General features: G+C 45.5%; 1 protein-coding gene across 3 annotated transcripts in view; it reads right to left on the bottom strand.

Moving 5' to 3' along the window:
• Nucleotides 1–25,952, bottom strand: part of LOC140897587 (butyrophilin subfamily 1 member A1-like) — a 59,581-nt gene that overhangs the window by 12,183 nt on the left and 21,446 nt on the right. The window contains exons 2-8 of one of the 3 annotated variants that reach the window (XM_073310375.1): nt 24,158–24,274; nt 20,201–20,548; nt 18,023–18,307; nt 16,333–16,437; nt 8,324–8,344; nt 7,361–7,393; nt 1,277–6,081 (exon numbers count right to left, since the gene is read on the bottom strand). In XM_073310375.1, the coding sequence (XP_073166476.1) occupies nt 5,567–6,081; nt 7,361–7,393; nt 8,324–8,344; nt 16,333–16,437; nt 18,023–18,307; nt 20,201–20,548; nt 24,158–24,263 (1,413 nt within the window). In that variant the 5' untranslated portion in view covers nt 24,264–24,274 and the 3' untranslated portion in view covers nt 1,277–5,566. Of the gene's footprint in view, nt 1–1,276; nt 6,082–7,360; nt 7,473–8,323; nt 8,345–16,332; nt 16,438–18,022; nt 18,308–20,200; nt 20,549–24,157; nt 24,275–25,952 lie in introns of those variants that run through there. The other 2 variants (XM_073310374.1, XM_073310373.1) reach the window with 2 other exon arrangements.

The raw sequence follows: 25,952 nt of genomic DNA on the forward strand, positions 1-25,952 counted from the left end.
GTTGAACAAAATTATCACGGTGAGTTTCAGAGGCGCAAGCTGTTAAATGATGCAAAAACCAAGCTGAAAAGACAACAGTAACGGCTCAGATTTTGTTGTTACTGTTATCATTATTATTACTGGGCTATGTTGATTGGGTTTTTTTGTCTGTGAAAGAAATTTTGGACATATTGGCAGATACCTTCTTTCATTATTATTTGGACTTCTATTATGTAAAGGATTTTTAAATTTAGTTCAGAATTGTTGTAATGCAGTCCACCTTTGACCAAAAAAGCAAAAGAACAACAAAAAAGACAAGACTGCGCAAAGCACTGGTTTGTTCTGTGTTTAGGTCCAGTAAAGATAAGACACAACTGTACCTTATATTTATTATTGAGTCTGCAAAAAATCCCTATGTAAATATGCACATGTAATTTATTTGTTTGTTTTTCCTACAGTTAGTTAAGTATTGTCAGAGCCGCATGCTGAGGCTGCCAAAAATTTGTGAGAACCCCAGCTCTAGAAAGTGTGAGGATTTTGTTTTCTATGTAACCATTACTTTCCAGTATTTATTCACTCTCGCTTGCATCTCTGTTCTTTGATAATAAACTCATTCCTGTTTTCTGTATATCTAAGTGCTGTGTTCTCAATAGAGTGGTTGGCCTGAATTGAATCTTACAAGCTGCTGTGGACCGCGCCTCTGGGGTTAGAGTCACAGTTCTGCATGTGCTCCGTGGAACGGGCTGAACACTCCAGAGGGACGCTCAGAGGCTTTGGGGGTGTCTATCGCTAACCTGTACACAGAGAGCGAGGCCTGCAGGGGGCTGGAAGGTCGGGCTTGCGCTGCCAGGAGTGGTGAATTAGCCTCTTAAGTCCCCTTGTGAATCCAGCCCTACCGTTCATTGGGACAAGTCCTCAGCTCCCTGAAGCTGTCCCGTTACCCAGGTCGCACGGTGCAGGTTTCCTCTCACCCATCAGACTTCGTTTTTAAAGGAAAGCTGAGATGCAGGAGATCAAGGTGGCGCTTCCAATGAACAAGTACCAGGTCACCCTCCCCATGGGATTCAGCCTCGTATGGTCCTTGCTCCAGACCCCCAACTCTGTGGGTCTCAAGCAGGGGTACACGTATCCCTGGGGTACACAGAGCTCTTCCGAGGAGTAGGTCAACTCATCTAGATATTGGCCTAGTTTTACAACGGGCTACATAAAAAGCACTAGCGAAGTCAGTGCAAACTAAAATTTCAGACAGACACTGACTTGTTTACACTGTTCTATATGCAATACACTGACATGTAAGTACAATACTTATTTCCAATGGATTTATTTTATAATTGAATGGTAAAAATGAGAGTCAGCCATTTTTCAGCAATAGTGGCTGTGGCAACATTTGTATTTTCATGTCGGATTTTCAAAGCAAGTCATTTTTAAGCCACGTAAAACTTGGGGTACGCAAGAGAAATCAGACTCCTGAAAGGGGTGCAGTGGTCTGGAAAGGTTGAGAGCCACTGCCCTAACTCATCTCACAGCCTGGGACGTCTTCTCGACTGACGCTCCGCAGGAAAGCTAGAGATGAAAGACAACACCAGAGCCCAGCTTCCCAGTACAGGGAGGGGGAGGAAAGACTCACCCCGGCCTTTCCTTGTTACAGGGACCCACAGTGACACGGACTCTCTCTCACTCTGCAGCTTCTCAGGCTCTGCAGATGGGAACAGCTACGGGTGGATAAAAGACAGCCAGGTTCTGTCTGAGACGTGTGCCGCGGAGCTCAAATGGATCTACCAGAAAGAAGCGGCCATGATATAAACAGCGCAACTGAGGATCCACATTTGTGTATCTGTAATGAGAATTACCTCCCTGTGAAGACTCCTGGGTAGGGCCCTACCAAATTCACCCATCCAGTTTGGTAAATTTCACGATCATGAGATTTTTAAAAGTCTTTTAAATTTCACAGTTTTAGCTATTTCAATCTGAAATGTCACCCTGTTGTAACTGTGTGGATCCCATCCCAGAAGAGAGTCATGGGGGGTCTCAAGGCTATTGGGGGAGGGGTGTCACGGTATTGCGACCCTGACTTCGGCACTGCTCCTGGCAGTGGTGCTACCTTCAGAGCTGGGCTCCCGGCCGGCGGCCACGGAGCTTTCTGCTGCTGGGGGAGGTTCCTGGAGGTGGCTCTGATCTGGCCCTGGGAGCAGCCCATGCAGGGGACGAGGTCCTGTTCCTCCCCAGCCCAGCCCGAACTTGCAGCTAGTTCCTGGCACACGATAGGAGCCCCTGCCCGGGACGCTCCCAGCCCTGCCCCTCCCCCGTTCCAGGGTCCAGCCCTGCCACTAGGATAGTCCACTAGGATGCTGGCAGGGGGGTAAGCCTTGGGCAACAGGGTCAAAAGTGGCAGAGAAATAAGCCACTGGGCGTTTCTTTTCTCCGTGCATCTGAGTGAGAACTCCAAGTGCACACCTAGATTGTACGTGGCAGAAAAGGGTAAAAGGCTTAGAATAGTCAGGCAGCCCTAAGGCAGGGGCAGAAGCCAAACCCTGTTTGAGGGAAACAAAGACTATCCTAGCTCTGTATCTAGTTAATGTTCACCTGAATTTCCCCCAAATCGAGCATTTGATTCTTGACAATGTTTCATACAGAGAAACTCCAGGCAGGGAGTGAGAGTCCTATGATGAGCACATTTCCAATGCCCACCCTGGTAGCTTACTAGCTCTCTCCATTGCTTTCTATGCCATTGTGTAATGTCCTACAAGGCTTCCTCAGGGCTTCAAGGTTTCCTTCTTGAAACTTGAAACTTGATCAGGTAACAGGCCCCTGATCTGATTACCCAAAACCCCCAACCAGAACCTACCTACCTGCCTACTTACTTATTTTTTAATGAATTAACCCTGAAATTCTCACCATGCTGTATCTTTGGTCTGGGTTTGTTGCTAGAAGGAGCTTCTCAGTAATATGAAGATGGAATAAAAACATACCAGATTGATGACAAAGTTCAAACATGTTGGCCTTGTCTTGACACAGAATGTAATATGGGGTGATTATTTCTTCCCTGCATGGGGGGCAATGTTTAAATGTTTATGGCAATGCCATAAAATTATGAAAAAAGGTACCAAGTGGTAATATTGCACAAAATTACCCCCTCCACACAAAAAATTAATAGTAAATTATAAAAATACTGTAAAGGCACATCTGTCTCCAACATGTGTCTTAACCACAAAATACAGGTTGTGTGTCAATGCTCATAAAAATTAAAAAAACTTACACATATAAAAAAATTGGGATCCCTTTAGTTTCCAGGAAACGCAAACCCATAAAAAAAGGTTAACACTTTCATAAACATGCACAAAATGTAGGTATCAACAAAATCACATTATTTAAAAAAAATGCCCAACATGTAAAAATTGAGCTCCCTATGGAAGACTCCAGCAGAAACCATCCCTCTACTAATAATCAAGCCATAAAAGACCCATTCAATCCCTAACACTCTTAAGAAAGTATAACTATATTTGTAACTTGTGCAGAGGTCTGTATAAAGTTTCTGTATGCTTGGGTAATTATAACTTTAATAAAACTTATAAAATAAAATAAACCTTGCATTGGTAAATGTATGTGTGGTCACTACCTTTGGTCTTTGTGTTCCTAAAAACTCTAAATCTAAAGCAAGTAGCAAAGGTAACTTTCACTGTGTTAAGCTTAAAACTGTAGCTGCCAGAGCCGAACCCACGGTGGTGTAATACCACATTGCAAAATTCACTTTAAATAAAATTAAAGGCTACCCCCTGATAGCTGCAGCCCTCAATACCAGCTCCAGCACCACCTTCAGCACCATCCCCACTGCCTGCAGACCGACTTCCATGCTACCACGTCCAGCAGCCACTGGAAAACTCTGGGGTTGGGTGGGCTCTGAGCAATGCATGGAGTGAAATGGGCAGATGTACCATGTGCATTCCACCCCCATAAAACAGCATTCAATAAGATCAACATTTTGACTAGGGGGAAGGAGAACTGGAGGTGCCCTTCTGACTTCCAGTTCCACTATTAGTGAGCCCATGGAGCTTGGACTTTAGCTATTGGTCCCCTTTTGCACAGGAAGAAAAGGAGGACTTGTGGCACCTTAGAGACTAACCAATTTACTTGAGCATAAGCTTTCGTGAGCTACAGCTCACTTCATCAGATGCTCATGCTCCAATAAATTGGTTAGTCTCTAAGGTGCCACAAGGACTCCTTTTCTTTTTGCAAATACAGACTAACATGGCTGCTACTCTGAAACCTGTCCTTTTGCACAGGGTTGCACTTTATTTCACACTGCACACTTCTGAAGAATTATTTGTGGACAGGAAGTTATGGTGCCTGCAATGGTCTTTGGGTTATTTCAGCATTTTGTTTTGTTAATGAATTGGCTGGCTTGGACAATACATTGGCATATGAGTGTCAGGAAATAAAGGAAGAGTCAGGAAGTTGTATCCAAAGATTTTAAATAAAATATCAGATTCTTTTAAAAGCAACAGCAAATAACCAAGAGCAAATCAGCACATAGGAAATAGACACAATGCCAATGTACAGCATTACAGTCCCTCATCACATCTCCACATCACCCAGTGCTGCAAGGATGTAGGTGTGTAAGCCATCCCTTGTTTCCCTTGTTCACCTGGACCCAACCTCTGTGATGACAGCAGGAGCGATGGAAGCTCCATAAAAGTGTGGGGAGCCACCGGCACCTAAACTCTGGCCCTGCCCTCCCCCACTACCCCTTTTCCCAATGCCCTGCTCCCACATCACCCCTTCCTCCTGAGCCCCCACCCTCACACCACCTCTGCCCCGTAAGGCCCTACCCCTGCTCACTCCTCTCTGCCCCCGCATCGCTTGCTCTTACGGCTTGTTAAAAGTTGGAGGGCATAGTCCCCCATTTTTAAAAGTGATGGGGCCATGGACCCCTGACTCCCCATTCCAGCACCCCTGGATGACAGGTGCACATTCTGGATGTCTGTATGGGACTGCAACCAGCAGTGTCTTTCTCCTTGCAGATGCTAGGCAGAGCACAGCAGACCACAGCCATATGGATGGCACTGGCTATGTTGGTGTCCAAATGGTCTGTAGGTGGCACCATATTGCCTTCAGCCTGCCAAATGTGCACTCCATGTCCCTAGAAATCCTAGTGCCAAACACGAAACTACAGCATTCATGTCAACACACGTGTATGGAGTACGGATCATGTGCAGCTCGGCAGTGTGGACTTTTACAAGTGGACTTGACTAATGTGTGCACATGCCTGCAAGGCAGGATGGAGCACACGCTGCAGTGTAGACACACCCTTAGCTACTAACCTGACCAGTGGCTAGAGTTCTCTTGGATTGCAGAGGCTAGTGACAGACAGGCTGCACAATCTTAGGACCAAGGAAATTGGCTTGTCTTCCTCCATCTCTGCTCTCAATGGCTCTTAAATCCAGGGACACCACCCCTCTCCCAGGTTTATAGAAACTGTGCATTACAGGCTCTGCAGAAACATTGGAGACCTCCAGCATCTTAGGATGAGGATGTGTGAGGCTAGACTGGCTGATGACAAGTGTCCCAGAGGGGTATTTCTTCCTGTGTCTCAGGGACACAGTCTGAGCTGTGATTGCAAATCCCAGACCCAGAGCCAAGGGTGGATTTTCTCCCCAGCAAAGGAAGTCGGTGGGAAAGTGAATATCAGTACCCCTTTATCAGCATCAAAAAATGCCACCTTCCCCACTTCATAGTCCAGAGAAACCCGGATCCTCTTGGGCACCTGCTTCAGGGCCAATGGGGAGCGAGGAGAAGTGACAGCGAGGTACTGATTCCCCCAATGGCCCACAGCCCAGATCCCCTCCTCAGTGCTAAATATGATCTCTCCTTTCCTCCTCACAGACTCTCTAGCGATCCCCACAGCCCAGTATCCCCCATGTCCCACCTCCACCTCCCAGTAATGTCTCCCTGAGTTGAACCCCTCGTAGCCCAGCACACAACGTTCATATTCAAATCTCTTAGGATTGTCGAGGCAATCCAGCCGTGTGAATAGCCGTTTAACACTTTTGCAATCCACAGACAGGAGAAGATGGGGATGAACTGTGTCTGGATCCAAGTCACATTCTCTGGGAAAGAAAAAATCAGAGCATTAAGGGCAGAGCTCAGCCCTGCGGGAGAGTTTGATCATGTCAGTGACAGAATCTGCCCCAGATGGAGTGTGACTTAGGGAATCGCCTTCCTCCAGAATTTACCAGGTTGGAATGGGGAGCAGCTCTGAGATCTCAGCACAGTGCAGGGGAGAGTCACTCCCCTGACAGAGATGTGTCAGTAACAGAGTGAAGGGATCAGCTGGGCCAGGCCTCAGAATCAGGGTCTATCCCCTCCTGGCCCCACCTCTCCCCATGGAGGGGACTAGTATCCCTGGGGGGACACAGCAGATTATATGAAGTCAAGAATATTGACACAGCTCCCCCCCCCCCCGAAGTGCTTTATTTCCAGCATGAGTCCTTTTGTTTCCCAGCTGCTTCCTCCTTTCAATGTGATATAGGCCTCCTCACTCTCCTCCCCTCTCCAAATGCTGGATCTCTGACATGCTCCTTCCTCAGACAGCAACAGGCCACATGGGGCAAGGACTTGACATGCCTCAGATTTCACTGCTCAGCAGCAGGTCCCGTTTCTCCCAAGGGCGGCTGCTCTGGGGAACTGCACTCACCCTCCTGTTAATTGCTATCATCTTCAAAACTGCTCATCATCCCACCCTTCCCTTCCCTTCCCTTCCCTTCCTCTCCTTCCCACCACCACCTTCACTCCCCCACCCATCTCTCCTCCACTGCTCGCTCTGGCTCATGTGCAGGAAGCAGGATCTTCCTCCCCTACATTTTATTTCCTCACTTACCCCAGCCCCTCTAGCTGTAATTCTAGTCAACACTTTTCCCATCTCCATCATCATGGTATCTAAACACCAGACACAGAATTCAGTTGCTCCTTGTCTGCAGAGCATAGCTCTGTCCCTCTCCCAGGCAGTGAGGGCTGAAGAAGAGTGAGGAGGAGACATGAGCAGGAGCAGGAAGGCAATTGATGGGAAGACAGGGCAGGCCTTGGCCCTGGGGTAGCAGCTGGGCAGGGTCATGTTCCATTGTACAATGACTGGGAGGTGCTCTCAGAAAGCCCTTCAGGGGGCAGGGCACATGCAGACAGAGGAGTGGGAGGAGCTGTGTATGATCTGGATGCATTGTGCTGTGGCAGGACATAGGCATAAAACCTGCCTCACATCCTGATGCGCACCAACATACAGGATGCTTGTGAGGTCTGCCCTGAACTACTCACTGCTGCAATCAAGGAGAAGGTGCAACATTTTCTTATGAAAGGTGATGGACATTGATACAGTATGATCTTCAATTACCTTTTTCCAGAGGGGCAGCAAGCTTTCTCCAGCCTGAAACCAACCACATAATCAGAGATGAGAATTCCCCAGAACAAATTCTCTAGGATTCAATAGGGTACAGAATGGTACACTGAGGGAAAAATAGATTTATAATGTCTATCAGATGTTTATGATAAAATAAAGAATCAGAAACACACCTAGATTGTGTAAGTGCTTCTCTCACAGAGGCTACACCTTTAACACACTCTTTTGTATTATGTCAGGTTCCATTAACTATGCAACTGTCAAAAAACTTACGATCTGATTTTTCAACGGACACATTAGAATTAGGATGCAAAATACCTGGTCAGAAAAGCCTGAACCTGGTCCCACCGAGGTCAGTGAAAAATCTCCCATCTATTTCAGAGGGAGCAGAATAGAACATATATGTGCAGCAATCGTGAAAAGATGGCTGCACGTGCTTAACTTTACAGATCGGAGTCACTCCACTGAGTCCCATGAGTTCTACTCAGATACAGCAAGTCAAATCTGAAAGCTAATCCTAATTTTTGAATTAAAAGTGTTTTTCTTGACAAATTGCCTTTTTCAGAATCAAACATTTTTCTTCAAAACATTGCCAATTTAATTTCAATTTTATGACAAAGATCCATTTTCCACTTCTTTTCTGCACTATTTCTCAGTACTGTCAGGATCAAAGTTAAATCTGACAGCTCCTTTCTTTTCAAATCCCTTATCTTATTTTGTTTATTCTGTGTGACATTGATCAGCCTTACCTCTATTCCACATTTTTTAAAATCGAAATTGAAAAAAGAAAAACAACCTCCCCCAAGAAATAAATAATCAGAAAAACAACCCTGCCACCCCAAAATCAATCAACCTAACAAAAAAACTAAATAAACGTCAACACCACAATGACAACAAAACTCTCTGATCAGTATACAACTGCGTGCAAAAAATAGAAAGAAGCAAAAGAAGACTTACCAAGCTCTGCAGTAAGTTTCCCTAAAAATGTAGAGAAATAAATATTCATTATTATATCCAGTTTTATCATCCAGAGCTTCTATCCCCCTGGATACACAGTTGAAAGGCTGTATTCTCTATGTATGAAATTCACACTATCGCTAAAGAGGGCAGTGTCTGAGTTATGGGAGTGTTGGGCAGAGAGATGTTACAATTGACAATACTTAGCTGTGATGATTCAAAAAGGGCTTGGTTTTAAACCTGAAAGTTGCTAGGAACTTTTTCCTCCCTGGAATAGATGCATTTATTTACTTCCCTGGCATGGGGTGTTTCTGTAGGGCCCAGCACTATAGAGCTCAGGTGCACTGCACTTTGTTAGCAAAAAGAGATTTCAGTAAAGATACCACACGCAGGACACAGAGCACCTCTGAAGCCTCGCAATGGCCAGTGTACTCACTTTGATCTCAGCTGCAGCTCCTGCACATCCCCTATCTGGAATCTACAAAATCCTGGCCTGGTGGCTTCACTCCCATTTCTCTGCCGACCTGATACTTGTCATGTGACAATGGTAAAGCTCAACAGAGTCATTTTCTATATCACTGACCAGATCATGTTGTTATAATAAGGAAACAGAGCTATCCCTAAAACTCCTCAGTCTCTATCTTCATTTCTCCCTGTACTTCACTGTCCAGCCCCAGCTTCTGGCTTCCTGCATAGATTTATAGTACATATAGCCACACACACACACACCTCTTTCTCAGCAGTTGTTGACGTTATTTTGGCAGGTGTTAATAGGATTTTGATCCAAAGAGGATCACAGACTTTGTTAAACCCAAGCATCTGCCTTCAGGTTCAGTAGAAAGAATCATTATGGCCTTTTGTGTTGTGATCCAGCTAGAAATAATGAAAACTACTGCCCAGTGCACTGGGCACAAAGCCAACCCAGGTAGATTAACAGGGCTATCACTGATAGTGAACTCAGGGGCTAAAAGACCGTGTGTGTGTGTGTGTGTGTGTGTGTGTGTGTGTGTGCGCGCACGTGCGTGCATGTGTGTTTGTTGGAGGTAGAAAACCAAAAGAAACCTGGCAAAGGAGTTATGGGTGTGAACGGAAGCAGATAGGGCTCCTTGGGCACAGAGCTCACTACAGTGGAAGATTGGGGATTTTCTGAGCAAGGAAACTGTCTGCTGTTGTTGGTTTCTACTGTGTTCTAGGATAAAAGACTTTCCTCTACATATTCTGTAAATAACAAGATGACACCAAGAATAGACCTAACTTGTATCTATCAGAAACAACTCTGCACAAAGGGGAAAAACTGATACCAAGCTGGCATGAAGCCCTTCCCCGCTGTGCAGGAGGGCACAGAGTCCCCCTTGTCTCCCACTTAATGTCACCTCCCGCAGGAGGGGAATTTCACCCTCAGTGAAGATACATCTTAAATCATGTTCTCTATGTTCTCATCTCCTACCTATTGAATTATCATCAATACATTATTGTGATATTTCATGTGAGTTTCAAGTTGGTGTTCCTTTATTACCAATAATCACAACAACAAAAATTAACAGCAAACAACTTCATAGAACAGTTTCTATTAGGAGAAAACATTTGAAAAGCAAGTTGTTTAAGAATATTTACAGTTAATGTAGATTGAAAGAAATGTTTGCATTATATGAATCCTTAGCACCTCGATAAACATTAAATTTTTGTTTTACTAATCATGTGACTACATTGGAGTTCAATATCAAAGAGTGAGTATTTCCAAGTTGTGAAAGTTCTGAATTCCCAGCAGAATTAGAGCCCAGTCCTGCTTCCTGGCATATCCTACATATCCAGCAACTTTGTTGGGAGCTTTAGGGGTGCAAGGAGTGTAATTTCAGGCCCTAATATTATCAACTGTATTGTTCTAGGACTTGTGCATTTAGTGCTTGATCCTTCACTCCCTGAAGTCAATGACAAAGCTCTTATTGATGATAGTGGTGTTTCTGGTTCTAAAATCTCTCCCATAATAAATAATAAATAATAATAATAATGAGGAGACAAATTTGTGGAAAATTTTACTTGTTGGAGGAAAGATAATGACACCAATGTCGGTATCACATTTCCCAAACAAATAAATAAATAAAATAAACAGCGATAAATAAAAATTATTACTAGAAAATATGAATGGCCATACTGGGTCAGACCAAAGGTCCATCTAGCCCAGTATCCTGTCTTCCGACAGTGGCCAATGCCAGGTGCCCCCAGAGGGAATGAACAAAACAGGTAATCATCAAGTGATCATCCCATAGCCCATTCCCATCTTCTGGCAAACAGAGGCTAGGGACACCATCCCTGCCCATCCTGGCTAATAGCCATTGATGGACCTATCATCCATGAACTTATCTAGTTCTTTTTTGAACCTTGTTATAGGCTTGGCCTTCACAACATCCTCTGGCAAAGAATTCCACAGGTTGACTCTGCGTTGTGTGAAGAAATACTTCCTTTTGTTTCTTTTAAACCTGCTGCCTATTAATTTCATTTTATGACCCCCTAGTTCTTGTGTTATGAGAAGGAGTAAATAACACTTCCTTATTTATTTTCTCCACACCAGTGATGATTTTATAGACCTCAATCATACCTCCCCTCAGTTGTTTCTTTTCCAAGCTGAAAAGTCCCAGTTTTATTAATGTCTCCTCATACGGAAGCTGTTCCATATCCCTAATAAATTTTGTTGCCCTTTTCTGAACCTTTTCCAATCCCAACATATATTTTTTGAGATGGGGTGACTACATCTGCATGCAGTATTCAAGATGTGGGTGTACCATGGATTTACACAGAGGTATCTATCCCTTTCTTAATGATTCACAACATTCTGTTTGCTTTTTTGACTGATGCTTCACATTAAGTGGATGTTTTCAGAAAACTATCCATAATGACTCCAAGCCCTGGTCTACACTAGGACTTTAGGTCGAATTTAGCAGCATTAAATCGATGTAAACCTGCACCCGTCCACACGATGAAGCCCTTTATTTTGACTTAAAGGGCTCTTAAAATCGATTTCCTTACTCCATCCCTGACAAGTGGATTAGCGCTTAAATCGACCTTGCTGGCTCGAATTTGGGGTACTGTGGACACAATTCGACGGTATTGGCCTCCAGGAGCTATCCCAGAGTGCTCCATTGTGACTGCTCTGGACAGCACTCTCAACTCAGATGCACTGGCCAGGTAGACAGGAAAAGAATCGCAAACTTTTGAATCTCATTTCCTGTTTGGCCAGCGTGGCAAGCTGCAGGTGACCATGCAGAGCTCATCAGCAGAGGTGACCATGATGGAGTCCCAGAATCGCAAAAGAGCTCCAGCATGGACTGAACGGGAGGTACGGGATCTGATCGCTGTATGGGGAGAGGAATCCGTGCTATCAGAACTCCGTTCCAGTTTTCGAAATGCCAAAACCTTTGTCAAAATCTCCCAGGGCATGAAGGACAGAGGCCATAACAGGGACCCAAAGCAGTGCCGCGAGAAACTTAAGGCGCTGAGGCAAGCCTACCAGAAAACCAGAGAGGCGAATGGCCGCTCCGGATCAGAGCCCCAAACATGCCGCTTCTATGATGAGCTGCATGCCATTTTAGGGGGTTCAGCCACCACTACCCCAGCCGTGTTGTTTGACTCCTTCAATGGAGATGGAGGCAATACGGAAGCAGGTTTTGGGGACGAAGAAGATGATGATGAGGAGGAGGTTGTAGATAGCTCACAGCAAGCAAGCGGACAAACCAGTTTTCCCGACAGCCAGGAACGGTTTCTCACCCTGGACCTGGAGCCAGTACCCCCCGGACCCACCCAAGGCTGCCTCCTGGACCCGGCAGGAGGAGAAGGGACCTCCAGTGAGTGTACCTTTTAAAATACTATACATGGTTTAAAAGCAAGCATGTGAAAAGATTAATTTGCCCAGGCATTCACGGCTCTCCTGGATGTACTCCCAAAACCTTTGCAAAAGGTTTCTGGGGAGGGCAGCCTTATTGCGTCCTCCATGGTAGGACACTTTACCACTCCAGGCCAGTAGCATGTACTTGGGAATCATTGTACAACAAAGCATTGCAGTGTATGTTTGCTGGCGTTCAAACAACATCCGTTCTTTATCTCTCTGTGTTATCCTCAGGAGAGTGATATCATTCATGGTCACCTGGTTGAAATAGGATGCTTTTCTTCAGGGGACACTCAGAGGTGCCCGTTCCTGCTGGGTTGTTTGCCTGTGGCTGAACAGAAATGTTCCCCACTGTGAGCCACGGGGAGGAGGGAGGGTTGAGGGGGTAGCCACGCGGTGGGGGGAGGCAAAATGCGACCTTGTAACGAAAGCACATGTGCTATGTATGTAATGTTAACAGCAAGGTTTACCCTGAAAGACTGTAGCCACTGTTTTATAAAATGTGTCTTTTTAAATACTGCTGTCCCTTTTTTTTCTCCGCCAGCTGCATGTGTTTCAATGATCACAGGATCTTCTCCTTCCCAGAGGCTAGTGAAGATTAGAAAGAAAAAAAAACGCACTTATGATGAAATGTTCTCTGAGCTCACGTTGTCCTCCCACACTGACAGAGCACAGAGGAATGCATGGAGGCAAATAATGTCAGAGTGCAGGAAAGCACAAAATGACCGGGAGGAGAGGTGGCGGGCTGAAGAGAGTAAGTGGCGGGCTGAAGAGAGGGCTGAAGCTGAAAGGTGGTGGCAGCGTGATGAGAGGAGGCAGGATTCAATGCTGAGGCTGCTGGAGGATCAAACTAATATGCTCCAGAGTATGGTTGAGCTGCAGCAAAGGCAGCTGGAGCACAGACTGCCACTACAGCCCCTGTGTAACTAACCACCCTCCTCCCCAAGTTCCATAGCCTCCACACCCAGACGCCCAAGAACGCGGTGGGGGGGTCTCCGGCCAACCAGCCACTCCACCACAGAGGATTGCCCAAAAGACAGAAGGCTGGCATTCAATAAATTTTAAAGTTGTAAACTTTTAAAGTGCTGGGTGGCATTTTCATTCCCTCCTCCACCACCCCTCCTGGGCTACCTTGGTAGTCATCCCCCTATTTGTGTGATGAATAAATAAAGAATGCATGAATGTGAAGCAACAATGACTTTATTGACTCTGCAAGCAGTGATCGAAGGGAGGAGGGGAGGGTGGTTAGCTTACAGGGAAGTAGAGTGAACCAAGGGGCGGGGGGTTTCATTGAGGAGAAACAAACGGAACTTTCACACCGTAGCCTGGCCAGTCATGAAACTGGTTTTCAAAGCTTCTCTGATGCGCACCGCGCCCTCCTGTGCTCTTCTAACCACCCTGGTGTCTGGCTGCACGTAACCAGCAGCCAGACGATTTGCCTCAACCTCCCACCCCTCCATAAATGTCTCCCTCTTACTCTCACAGATATTATGGAGTGCACAGCAAGCAGTAATAACAGTGGGAATATTGGTTTCGCTGAGGTCTAAGCGAGTCAGTAAACTGCGCCAGCGCGCCTTTAAACGTCCAAATGCACATTCTACCACCATTCTGCACTTGCTCAGCCTGTAGTTGAACAGCTCTTGACTACTGTCCAGGCTGCCTGTGTATGGCTTCATGAGCCATGGCATTAAGGGGTAGGCTGGGTCCCCAAGGATACATATAGGCATTTCAACATCCCCAACAGTTATCTTCTGGTCTGGGAATAAAGTCCCTTCCTGCAGCTTTTGAAACAGACCAGAGTTCCTGAAGATGCGAGCGTCATGTACCTTTCCCGGCCATCCCACACTGATGTTGGTGAAACGTCCCTTGTGATCCACCAGAGCTTGCAGCACTATTTAAAAGTACCCCTTGCAGTTTATGTAGTCGCTGGCTTGGTGCTCCGGTGCCAAGATAGGGATATGGGTTCCATCTATGGCCCACCACAGTTAGGGAATCCCATTGCAGCAAAGCCATCCACTATGACCTGCACATTTCCCAGGGTCACTGCCCTTGATATCAGCAGATCTTTGATTGCGTGGGCTACTTGCATCACAGCAGCCCCCACAGTAGATTTGCCCAATCCAAATTGATTCCCAACTGACTGGTAGCTGTCTGGCGTTGCAAGCTTCCACAGGGCTATCGCCACTTGCTTCTCAACTGTGAGGGCTGCTCTCATCTTGGTATTCATGCGTTTCAGGGCAGGGGAAAGCAAGTCACAAAGTTCCATGAAAGTGCCCTTACGCATGCGAAAGTTTCGCAGCCACTGGGAATCGTCCCAGACCTGCAACACGATGCGGTCCCACCAGTCTGTGCTTGTTTCCCAAGCCCAGAATCGGTGTTCCACCGCATGAACCTGCCCCATTAGCACCATGATGCATGCACTGGCAGGGCCCATGCTTTCAGAGAAATCTGTGTCCATGTCCTGATCACTCACGTGACCACACTGACATCGCCTCCTCGCCCAGTATCGTTCTGCCAGGTTCTGGTGCTGCATATACTGCTGGATAATGTGTGTGGTGTTTAATGTGCTCCTAATTGCCAAAGTGAGCTGAGCGGCCTCCATGCTTGCCTTGGTATGGCATCCACACAGAAAAAAGTCACGGAACGATTGTCTGTCGTTGCTCTGACGGAGGGAGGGGCGACTGATGACATGGCTTACAGGGTTGGCTTACAGGGAATTAAAATCAACAAAGGGGGTGGCTTTACATCAAGGAGTATTTCAGGCAGGACTTCACGGAGGGTTCCAATAAGAAATGGTGCACCTAAGTAATTGTTCTTATTGGAACAAGCAGGTTGGTCTGGCCTCTGATTGATACATAGCTAGATTTACCTTGCTGCACCTTCTCTGTGAGTGACTGCAGTGTGACCTAGAGGAATGAGTCCCCTAGACGGGGCGGGAGGGGGGGAAGTGAATGAGTACAAAACAAATCTAGTCTTTTTCTTGTTTTGATCCACTCCATCTATCTTTTACATCTTTGGCTGGCAGCAGACGGTGCAGAAGGACTGCAAGCCATCCACATCTCATGGCTGCTCGGCAGGAGATGGTACAATAGGACTGCTAGCTATCCATATCGCCTCCTGCTCACCATAAGATGGTTCAATAGGACTGACTGCAGGACTAAAGAGAATGACCTGGTCAAGTCACTTCTAATGTAGTCCCTGCACCCATGTCTGCCCAGGTGCTCCTGGCCGACATGGCCAGGAGCACCTCGGACATGACGATGACGGCTACCAGTCCTATTGTACAGTCTGCTGCCACAAGGCAAGGGGTTGCTGCTGCTGAGTAGCAATGCAGTACCACGTCTGCCAGCACCCAGTAGACATACGGTGACGGTTACCTGAGCGGGCTCCATGCTTGCCGTGGTATGGCGTCTGCACAGGTAACTCAAGAAAAAAGGCGCAAAATGATTGTCTGCCCTTGCTTTCATGGAGGGAGGGAGGGAACGGAGGCCTGATGATATGTACCCAGAACCACCCGCGACAATGTTTTAGCCCCATCAGGCATTGGGATCTCAACCCAGAATTCCAATGGGCAGCAGAGACTGCGGGAACTGTGGGATAACTACCCACAGTGCAACACTCCGGAAGTCGACGTTTGCCTTGGTACTGTGGAAGCACTCCACCGAGTTAATGCACTTAGAGCATTTTCTGTGGGGACACACACACTCGAATATATAAAAACGATTTCTAAAAAAACGACTTCTATAAATTCGACCTAATTTTGTAGTGTAGACATACCCTAAGCAAGTGATTTTTAAGTCAGGAGAAACTTGTGGTATGCAAGACAAATCAGACTCCTGAAAGGGGTGCAGTGGTCTGGAAAGGTTGAGAGCCACTGCCCTAACTCATCTCACAGCCTGGGATGTCTTCTCTTTTCACTTTTCTCTAATTTTATGTGTCCCGTTATATATAAATGTGAAGGCTCAGCTGGTGTAACTCAGTGAAGTTCCTTTGCAAGGACATTTCCATACAAAACCATTATTTTTTGTTGCTTCTACATTTTTCATGTTACTTTTTAGTTTTTCAGATGTAGCCTTACTGCTTTTATTAGAAGAAAATCTTGCATTATATTTTCCTTTATAATGTTTACCTTTTATTTTAAATAAATAAATAGTGATACCAATGAAACATGCGAAAATCATCAGGATCACCGACAGAGCCACCATCCATGGATTCGCCTTTGGGAAAAAGGCAGCTGTAAAAGAAAACCCTAGAGGGACTCACATCACTCTGTAAGTAAGGGCAAAAATCAAAGGATTCCACATCATATAAAGCTACCTCCAGCAGGAGTAGTCTAAAACAAAGGTGGAAATACAGCCCTGTCTGCAGTGCACAGAGCACCAGAAACCTATATTACAAGGACTCCAACCAACACAGGCATCAATTCACAGATCAGCGTATGAATCAGCCTGGTTTAATTCACTGCTGTTGTTGCACAAAGAGACAACCTTGTCCAATGCCTAAAGCACTGGCTTCAGACTCAGGAGACTGAATTATGTTCCCCACACTTCTGGTGCCCTGCTGTATGAGCTTTACTATGTAATTTCCCCTCTGTTGCTCTATTTCCTGTCCAGTCTTTTGCTTGTCTTGTTCATTTAGTTTAGAACTATCATAGTTTATTTGTACAGTGCTCAGCACACTGGGGCTGCAATCATGGGCGGTGCGTAATGGAGGCTTGGGGAGAGGCCAGAAGCGGGAGTGCAGTGGCGGATTACCGCACAGACCCACAGGGCCTATGCCCAGGGGTCCTGGCCAATTTGGGGCCCCCGGAAAAATCCCCACTGCTACAGCCTTGGGGGTGGAGGAGCTCTTACTCCAGGGCCACAGTGGGGACACAGAGCCTTTCTGGACTCGGGGTGGCAGCAGACAGGGTGGAAAGGAACAAGCGGGGTGTGGGCCTCGAGAGAAGAGGTGGAGTGGGGGTGGAATGGGGGCAGGTTCGTGGTTGGAACAGGGGCAGGCTCACAGGGGAAGGGGTGGAATGGGGTGGGGCCACGGGTAGGGCCTTGGGAGGAATGGTGGAACGGGGGATGGGCTCTGGGCTTGGCGCTCTGGCCAGGGCCAATTGCTCTGCTGCAGTCCCGGCCATGGGTGAGAGCTCAGCCCCAGCTGGGGCTATGCTCTGAGCCCCTCCTCTCCATGGTCCCAAAAGAGCTCTCAGGCAGAAGCAAAAGCAGAAGCTCCCCCTGCAGTTCCCAGCTGCCTCTCCTCATAGTCACAGCTCCCAGCTTGCCGGCTCCGGCAGCTGTCACACAGGGCGACACCATGTGACCAAGCAGGGCCAGCAAATCCTGGCAAAAGTCTGGGGGAGCATGTGACCCCATGTGTCCCGCCGTGTCACCACTGCAGGGAGGAAGGTCTCGGGTTTCAGCCCCACTCCTGAAGCCCCAAGCCCCAGCAGGTGCTTCCCATGGGGCTGAAGCCCTGAGACCCCCCTCCCCACAGATTTGAAGCCCCAAACTCCTGCAGTCATGCCCCAGCTCTCAAACTTCTGAAGATTGTCATATGTGGCTTGGAGAGTCAGTAAATTTGGCCACCTCTGCTATACAGTATAGGTGGGATCTTCAAAAGTATCTGAATTATTTAGGAGCATGAGTCTTGTTGACTTTCAGGATACTTTTTGAAAATTCCACCATTGGTTTGTTTCTTTTGTAGGGTTTTTTGTCTAAATATCATACTCTAGCCTTCATTGCTATTGATACATTTTAATGTAGTTAACCAATCTGCTGTTGTATTTTTTCTGTTGCTGATCACAGTGTGTTGCTTTGGTGGTAACTGACCTGATATATAAAATAATGTTGATTCCTTTTTTCGGTTGGTGTGGGTGCTCTTGACTACGCAAGACAAGTTCTGGTGTGAATTCTCTGTAATAACGATGGAATTTTCAATGTCAAACAGCTCATTGGCTTCTTTGGAATTTGTTTCAGAGAGCGATGGTAAATGCTGTCCACTGGCATCTCTCCACAGCACCTCAGGCTGTGGGTACCAGCCAACCAATCGACACACCACCCGGATCCCTCCATCCTGATAATCCTCAACAGAGATGTGAGGAGCAGTGCCTGAAGCTAGAGAAAATTAATAAATCAGTATTAATTTATGCACATGTTCAGCCTGGAGGATAAACATTTAAACTTTCCTTTTATTCCCTATACTCATGGACTCAGGAAACAATATGAGCAAGAAATTATAATTATTTCATGGAGCGGGAAGGGAAAACTTTTTCCTTCACTAGTTTTCCATTCCAGGATCTACACATGGCAAAACATTGTATTTCATGATTTCATGAATCCGTTAGCTGGTAAATGATCTTAACACTAACGGATAAAGAAAAAGATTGAGAAAAATAAAAGTTATATTTCAAATGTACCTTCAGGTGAAATATCTCTTCTTTGATCATATACAGTCTGCTTTAGCTAGCCCTATGGGTACATGTCAAAGACAGAGGAGAAAAGTCTGTCCATGTCTGGTCAAGTTTAACCCAGAGCTCAGTATGTGTGGCTGCTCCTAAGCCCCTCTTCACTGGTGAAAAGCAGTGGAGGAGGAATGGGCTTTCACAGGAGGAATTGTTCTCCCTCCTTAAAGTTTTAGCAGCCTTCACCAGAATGAAACGAGATAGCACCAGAGTGACAAGGAGCCAGCAGAACACTAGCCACTCATTTTCAGACGTGGAGTAGCTAGTGTACCCCTTATCCAATGTACTTCATGTTTGGATGAAGAATCATTCCTCGCAACGGACTTGGGGAAATTTTTCAAAACCACCCAAATGACATAGGAACTTAAATCCGATTTACAAAAGTGACACACTGGAGTTACTGATAGGAAATAAATTGAAGGTAACAGGAAATTTTGAATAGTAAAATGCAAATAAGAATCACTGAGAACGCTCTCCAAAGGAAATACAGGCACATAGAACTATAGGATTGGAAGGGAACTCAAAAGGTCATCTAGTCCAGCGGTTCTCAGCCAGGGGTCTGTGGCCCCACAGGGGGCTATGAGCAGGTTTCAAGGGGTCCACCAAACAGGGTCAGCATTAGACTTGCTGGGGCCCAGGGCAGAAAGCCAAAGCCCCCACCCTGCTGTGCATGGCTGAAACCTGAGACCCGTCACACGAGGTTGAAGCCGAAGCCTGAGCAAGGTAGCTTCGCAGGGCCCCCTGTGGTGTGGGGCCCTGGGCAATTGACCTGCTTGCTATCCCCTAATCCTGGCCCTGGCTTTTAAATGCAGAAAAACAGTGATTGTGGCACAATTGGACTGTAGAAACCTCCTTCTTAAAAAACCTACAATTGCAAGAATTCCATGACCTGCCTAGGTTACCTGTTCCAGTGCTTAACTATCTTCATAGTTAGAAAGATTTTCCTGCTATGTAGCCTAAATCTCCTTTTTTTTCACTGCAGCATCATACTGTTGGCTCCATATTCACTTTGTGGTCCACTAAAATCTCCACATCCTTTTCTGCAGCATTGCTGCACAGACAGTTATTCCCATATTGTATTTGTGCATTTATTTTTTCCTTCCTACGTGTATTTCTCTTTGCATGTTTTTACTCAATTTCATGTTGTTGATTTCAGACCAATACTCCAGTTTATCAAGATCATTTTGAATTCTAATCCTGCCCTCCAAAGGGACTGCATCTTTCCCAGCTTGGTGACATCTGCACATTTTATAAGTGTACTCTCTACTGCATCATCTAAGTAATTAATGAAAATATTGAATAGTACCGGACTGAGGAATGACCCATGTGGGATCCCATTTGATACATCCTCCTAATTTAACAGCAAACAACTGATAACTACTCTTTGGGTTCAATTTTTTAATCAGGTTGTGCACCCACCTTCTAGCAATTTCAGCCAAACCACATTTCCCTGGTTTGCTTATGAGATTGTCATGTGGGATTGTGCCAACAGCCTTACTAAAAATTAAGATATATCACATCTATTGCTTCCCCACACGCTACTGACCTGACACCTTTAGTTCCAATTGGGCTTCTTCATAATCCATACCCTCTTGAACAAAACAGCTATACTGTCCTTCATCAGAAGGTCTGATATTGAAAATTCTCAAGGCAACATTTCCATCGGTGAGACCATCTTTAAAGAGCTCTGTCCTCCGCTGATATTCTGACATCTGCTGCCCATACTGGTCCTTTCCATCACTATAGCGATGAACAAATGGAGAGAGTTGGGACCGGAACCACGTCACCTCCATGTTCTCAGCGCTCATCTTGGGGGACAGGTGACAGGGTAACACAATCTCTTCTCCCACAGTGGCAATGACAGGCTGGTCAGGTCCAACCACTTTAAAACGAGCTAAGAAATGTACCAGGATACAAGGAAGATAACTCAGAGAAAGCATGGGAAATTCATATACATTTCTTTAACAATACACACAAACAACAAGATCTATTTCATGTATTTTATATTCCATGGGGCATGAAATTATATATGGAGTTTACAAGAAATAATGCATTTCCACAACTGTAAATTATTCACAAAAAGAAAAGGAGTACTTGTGGCACCTTAGAGACTAACTCATTTATTTGAGCATAAGCTTTCGTGAGCTACAGCTCACTTCATCGGATGCATTCAGTGGAAGTGAGCTGTAGTTCACGAAAGCTTATGCTCAAATAAATTGGTTAGTCTCTAAGGTGCCACAAGTACTCCTTTTCTTTTTGCGAATACAGACTAACACGGCTGCTACTCTGTTAAATTATTGTTATACCAGATGTAGGGTGAAACCTCATTGAATCTGGTGGGTGTAATAGCCACCCTTCATTCAGAATAAATGATAGAAGCAATGAAGCTCCTTTATGGAGTAAAGTAGCTGAAACTTTCAGAGCCACCACTCAAATCACATGCCATGTGCAAGTCTGGTCAAGAGCTGAGCTATGTGGGCATAGTGCAAATACAGAGGGATGGGTATTGCTTTGGTAGAGCTGTGTGCTTGTGTGTGAGAGCAGAAGCAGAGAAAAAACACTAAAGAAGCAGACAGAAAAGGCTGCAAAGAAGGGCCAGAGACAGCCAGAAAAGCACTTGAAGCATGTGAAAGCTAAGAGAGAACTTGTTGGGCAAAGTTTTGGTTGAAAGCGGCTTGGAATTGTGAGCAAAGAAATTGCCTCCTGCTGTTTGATTCCTACTGTGTTCAATGATGCGGGACTTTGTGTACATTCTATGTAAATAAAAAGGATTTCATCAAATAAATACCTGACTCCATCAGCAATTTCTCTTTCTAATGGAAAGAACCCATAAGACCCTGAATACTGGCTACCCACTCATGTCTAAAGGGTTAACATTATGTTTATGTAAGCAGGGTCTGAATGAATGCTTCCCTGACAGCTAGCTGGGAGTGGGAGAGACTCCCCGTGTGTTTATGTAAATACAATTTGTTCCTGCTCTGCTTACATATTCAACAGATGCAGAGGTGTCAAAGTGATCAACTTTAACTGGTGTTGGGTACAAATCACTTTAGTACTGAATGCAGGAGTAGTGAAATGCTGTTACCAATGTTGTAATTATTGTTGGAATACAGAGAAGCAGTACTGTGCTTAACCTGTCCCAAATAAGGGGGACCATCCTCAGTTGAAAGAACCTTGTTAAGCCAGGGGCTCAAATGTCAGCGCCCTGTGAAAGTAAGAGGGGTGGGGACAAGTATCCCAGTGAGAAGGCAGCACACCCTCACCAAGGGTCCTACCTAGACTGGTTCAACCTGTTCCTCCCCACAGGTCAAATAATAGCATTAAATAGGCTTCATTAGAACCCTCTTTGTTAATTTAATTGTTCGATCAGAGCTGAAATCATTTGTGGTGCGACTGTGTTTCTGCCCTGCCTGCTAAGAGCTAAAATTACTAAGAAACTGATGTGCAGAGGACACAGCAGAGAGGCAGATGGCAGCAGAAGGTGACTGACAGCTGGTGAATGAGTGGCTGTTGAGGCAGAGAGGCGCAACAAGCAGCCAGCAGGGCAGTGGCAAAGAAGCGTGATGAGTGGCTAGCAGGGCGGCTGGTGGAGAAGCAAGGTGAGCGGCCAACAGGGCGGCTGGTGGAGAGGTGTGCCAACAGCGGTGACCAAGCAGCCAGCAGGCTGACAGTGGAGAGGCGCGGTGAGCATGGTGAGCAGACATCTGGCAGGGTGGCTGGCAGAGAGGGGCAGCGAGCGAGTGCCCGAGCAGCGCTACAAGTAAGGAGCCTCTTTACCCCCTCTCCACACAAGGTGGGAGGTGAAGTCTGCAGATGCACCTCTGAACTCTGGGTCTGCACTAACCAAGGACAGCAACTGTGAGTGGGGTGCAGAGAAGGGTTGGGCATGTGAAGGGGGCTTTTGGGTTGCTGGACTTAAGAACCTGAGGGGAAAGGACACTGCCCAACCTACTTGGGGTTGGGTCGTTTACCCATGGTTTATTTTTATGGACCCTAGTTGCAGTGTTTTCCCAAATTAACACCCAGTTGCTTCCCTCCTTTTATTAAAGTTTCTTTTCTATACTCAGACTCTATGCTTGTGAGTGGGGAAGTATTGCCTCTCAGAGACACCCAGGGGTGGTGTGTAAATTTCCTAGGATACTGGGTGGAGGATTGAGCCAGTTCTGTGTTGTATCAACAGAAGGAACCCCTAGATCTTGAACATGGCCCTGACTGCTGCTGGCTCCACCGGGCAGAAAGATTATATTTTAAAAAATACTGAAATACATTCCCAGCACTTGTCATGGGGAGCAAGTGAGAGGATCACAAAATGTCCCCAACCCCAGTTACAGTGACAGGGTGATAAGGTTCAGTCACTCTACATTGTGCTCTGAAATGTGCCACAACATAAAAGAAAATTAACTCAGAGAGAAAAATTACTTTTCTTTTGCCTCCTCAGTCCTGTCAGCCTCATGCAGTAGTGTGCTATGCAAATAAAATAGGATTAGATCTGATAAACTAGGCAACGAAATTTGGAGGAAATTTTAAAGGGCTGGAAACCTGATCCCAATCCCATTGAACCAATGGAACAGTTCTCATTTACTTCAATGGGATTTGGATCAGCCCTAATGGGCTCTCCTTTTGTTGCTCAGGTTCACAGGCTGTGGAAGCCTTTAATCTCCAGAGGGCTAGTTTCAATTTAAGATAGTGCAAAGTGTAGCATCCTACTTGATTAGCTGTGCTCTGCACATGGGACACTGTGTACCTGACCTCTGTGATATGCTCTTACTTCCAGTATATTTTGTGTGCACTTCAAAGCACTGGTTTTTGACATATGAAGCATTAAGTGGTTTGGGACCAGATTAGTGCCTCTTTCCTAATGTGATGTCCCAGAGACTGAGAGCAGATGGAGTGTCTGAGCTAACAACCCCATGGGTTCTAATGGGACATTTTCAATAAAGGGTCGTCAGCTGTGTATCTCATTTACCCTCTTGTTCAACCTACTGACTTATAGTCCCCGCTCTCTCTAGGTGTTTGAGAAGGGAATGAGTGGAAGAGGACGTCAGTGCATTAAGATGAGTTAGACAGTTATTAGTCCTGAAGGTTTGGACAGGCAGTGAAGACACTTTTTAAAAAAACACTGTTGTTTCTGTTTGGAATTTGGGTTGTTTTTTGTTTAGCCTTCTGTTTACAACTAAACATCTTACTGGGCATCTTTTCAAACCCCTGCTATTTATTTACTTAGATTTTTATCCTCCTTCAATAATAGAGTGTTATCCATTGCTGACAACTTTTAAAAACACATGCATGAATAAGCAAATCTAAAAACTATCCCAAGAACAATGCAACAACCCAGCAACAGGATAAGCAGAGCAAAATTGAATAAAGAAGTTGCCAATCTTGCTTTGTGGTTCTGTTTACACACTGTAAGTAGTTCCATTGTCTTCAAGTGAAGCCCATTTGTAAGTCACTGTAAGCCTAGATAAATCATATAAGAAACTACAGAAAGAGATGGGATTCCTACCTGATTCCAACCTGTGAAGAGAACAAGTAATGAAGAAAATAATCAAATCAGGCAGAAAGCATCTGGCTGTGGTGCTATGGCAGAATGAGAGAACCTGCATCCTCATGGGAACTTGGTCTAGATAACAGGATGGATATGGAGAAAAACAAACAAACATCATAGTAAACAAAACAGTGATTATGAGATGCTGGTTATTGGATTTTGAGGGACAGAAGATCACAGAGGACACAAATAAAATGGGATATATGCATTGCCAAGTAAATTTATTGTGTTATGCAGTTAGAGCAACCATTCCATTAAAGTTGAAAACATGTTTCTATTATGAGTCCGAGTTTGTCCCATTCCCACCCAATCCACACTGCTCCCCACCTCGAGGTCGCTGCTTCCCCCACTCCTCTATATCCTGCTTCTCCCCTCTGGGTCCTCCCTGCCCAAAGGTTCCTGCTTTTCCTCAATTCCACTTTCCCCTCTCCAGATGCCTGCTTTCCCCAACTCTGGTTCCCTGATTCCTCTCTCCCTCCATTTTCCCCTCTCCAGGGGAGAGCCCTAATCACTAGGCTATTGACTAGCCTGAGATGGAAAAAGAAAAGGAGTACTTGTGGCACCTTAGTGACCAACCAATTTATCTGTAGCCTGAGATGGAGTTTTTTCAGTCTTTCCTGGTGGATCTGTTCCACTTTGAGTAAATAATGAAATATTTATTAGAGCAGGAACTTGAACCTGAGTCTTCTACAGCCAAGAGGAGGGCTCTCATCACCAAGCCACCCTCTCTCCTCCACTGCAGCACTGCTGAACATATAATTTAATACAGAGTGGAACAGCTCCAGCAAGAGAGCCTGAGAAACAGAGACAGAGAAATGTACAGGCAATGAGCCAGAAAAGTCACAATACATTCAACTGCAGTGAGAGTCCTGGAGCTTCTTTTATTCCTTTGATAAATTCAGAACTTCTCTTCACATCAGCAGGAGATTTGCCACGGTTAACTCCAGCTGCTAGTTACTAGTTCTGCCTCACTAGTATACCATAACAGAAATATCCAAGAAAAAAAGCTCAGAGACATGGGATGCTTTCATAGAAGTATCTGAATGATCCTATTACATGCATTCCTCTTCCCCCCTTCTCCTTCCTCTCTACCCACTTCCTTCCTTCCCCATCTCTAGCCCTCTCCTCTGAACTTTGCTTCTATTCTTTACTTAACTTCATAATTTTTCTTTAACTAGTTGATTTTCCATAAGCAGATTTTGTTTGTAAATTGTTTAATGCAAATAATTGAGGTATATTTTGACCATTCATATTATATATATATATATATAATTAAATGTTTCAAGTATGGCTAACATTAGGTAGCAAATGGTTAATATATCATGAGAATTTAATATAGTTTATTATGTTTGTTTTTTCTCTGTATATATTTATATTTTAAAAAATTAAAAAAACAAAACAAAGAAAATAAGACTCAACTCCAGGAGGTTTACAAGGAAAAGGTACCAGGAGGGGGATTGCCTCGGAGAGAAAATAAAATCACGCTGCTCTGTAGAACCTTGCTGATCCACAGATGCAAGGAGTCCCCAGGTCCAGCAATGCACTGGAATCATGAGGGGTTAGGGGGTAGATGTTCCCGGTACACTGGAAACATGAGGAGGGTGGGGTGAGGTAGATGTTCCCGGTGCACTGGAATCATGGGGGGCGGGGAGGGGGCTAGATGTTTCTGGTACACTGGAATCGTGAGGAGGATGGGGTGGGGTAAATGCGAGCAAAGCAGCTGTGTCCTTATCGTAATGCTCCAACCTGCCAG

Source organism: Lepidochelys kempii, chromosome 14 (assembly GCF_965140265.1).
Source record: "Lepidochelys kempii isolate rLepKem1 chromosome 14, rLepKem1.hap2, whole genome shotgun sequence".
Classification (NCBI taxonomy): Eukaryota; Metazoa; Chordata; order Testudines; family Cheloniidae; genus Lepidochelys; species Lepidochelys kempii.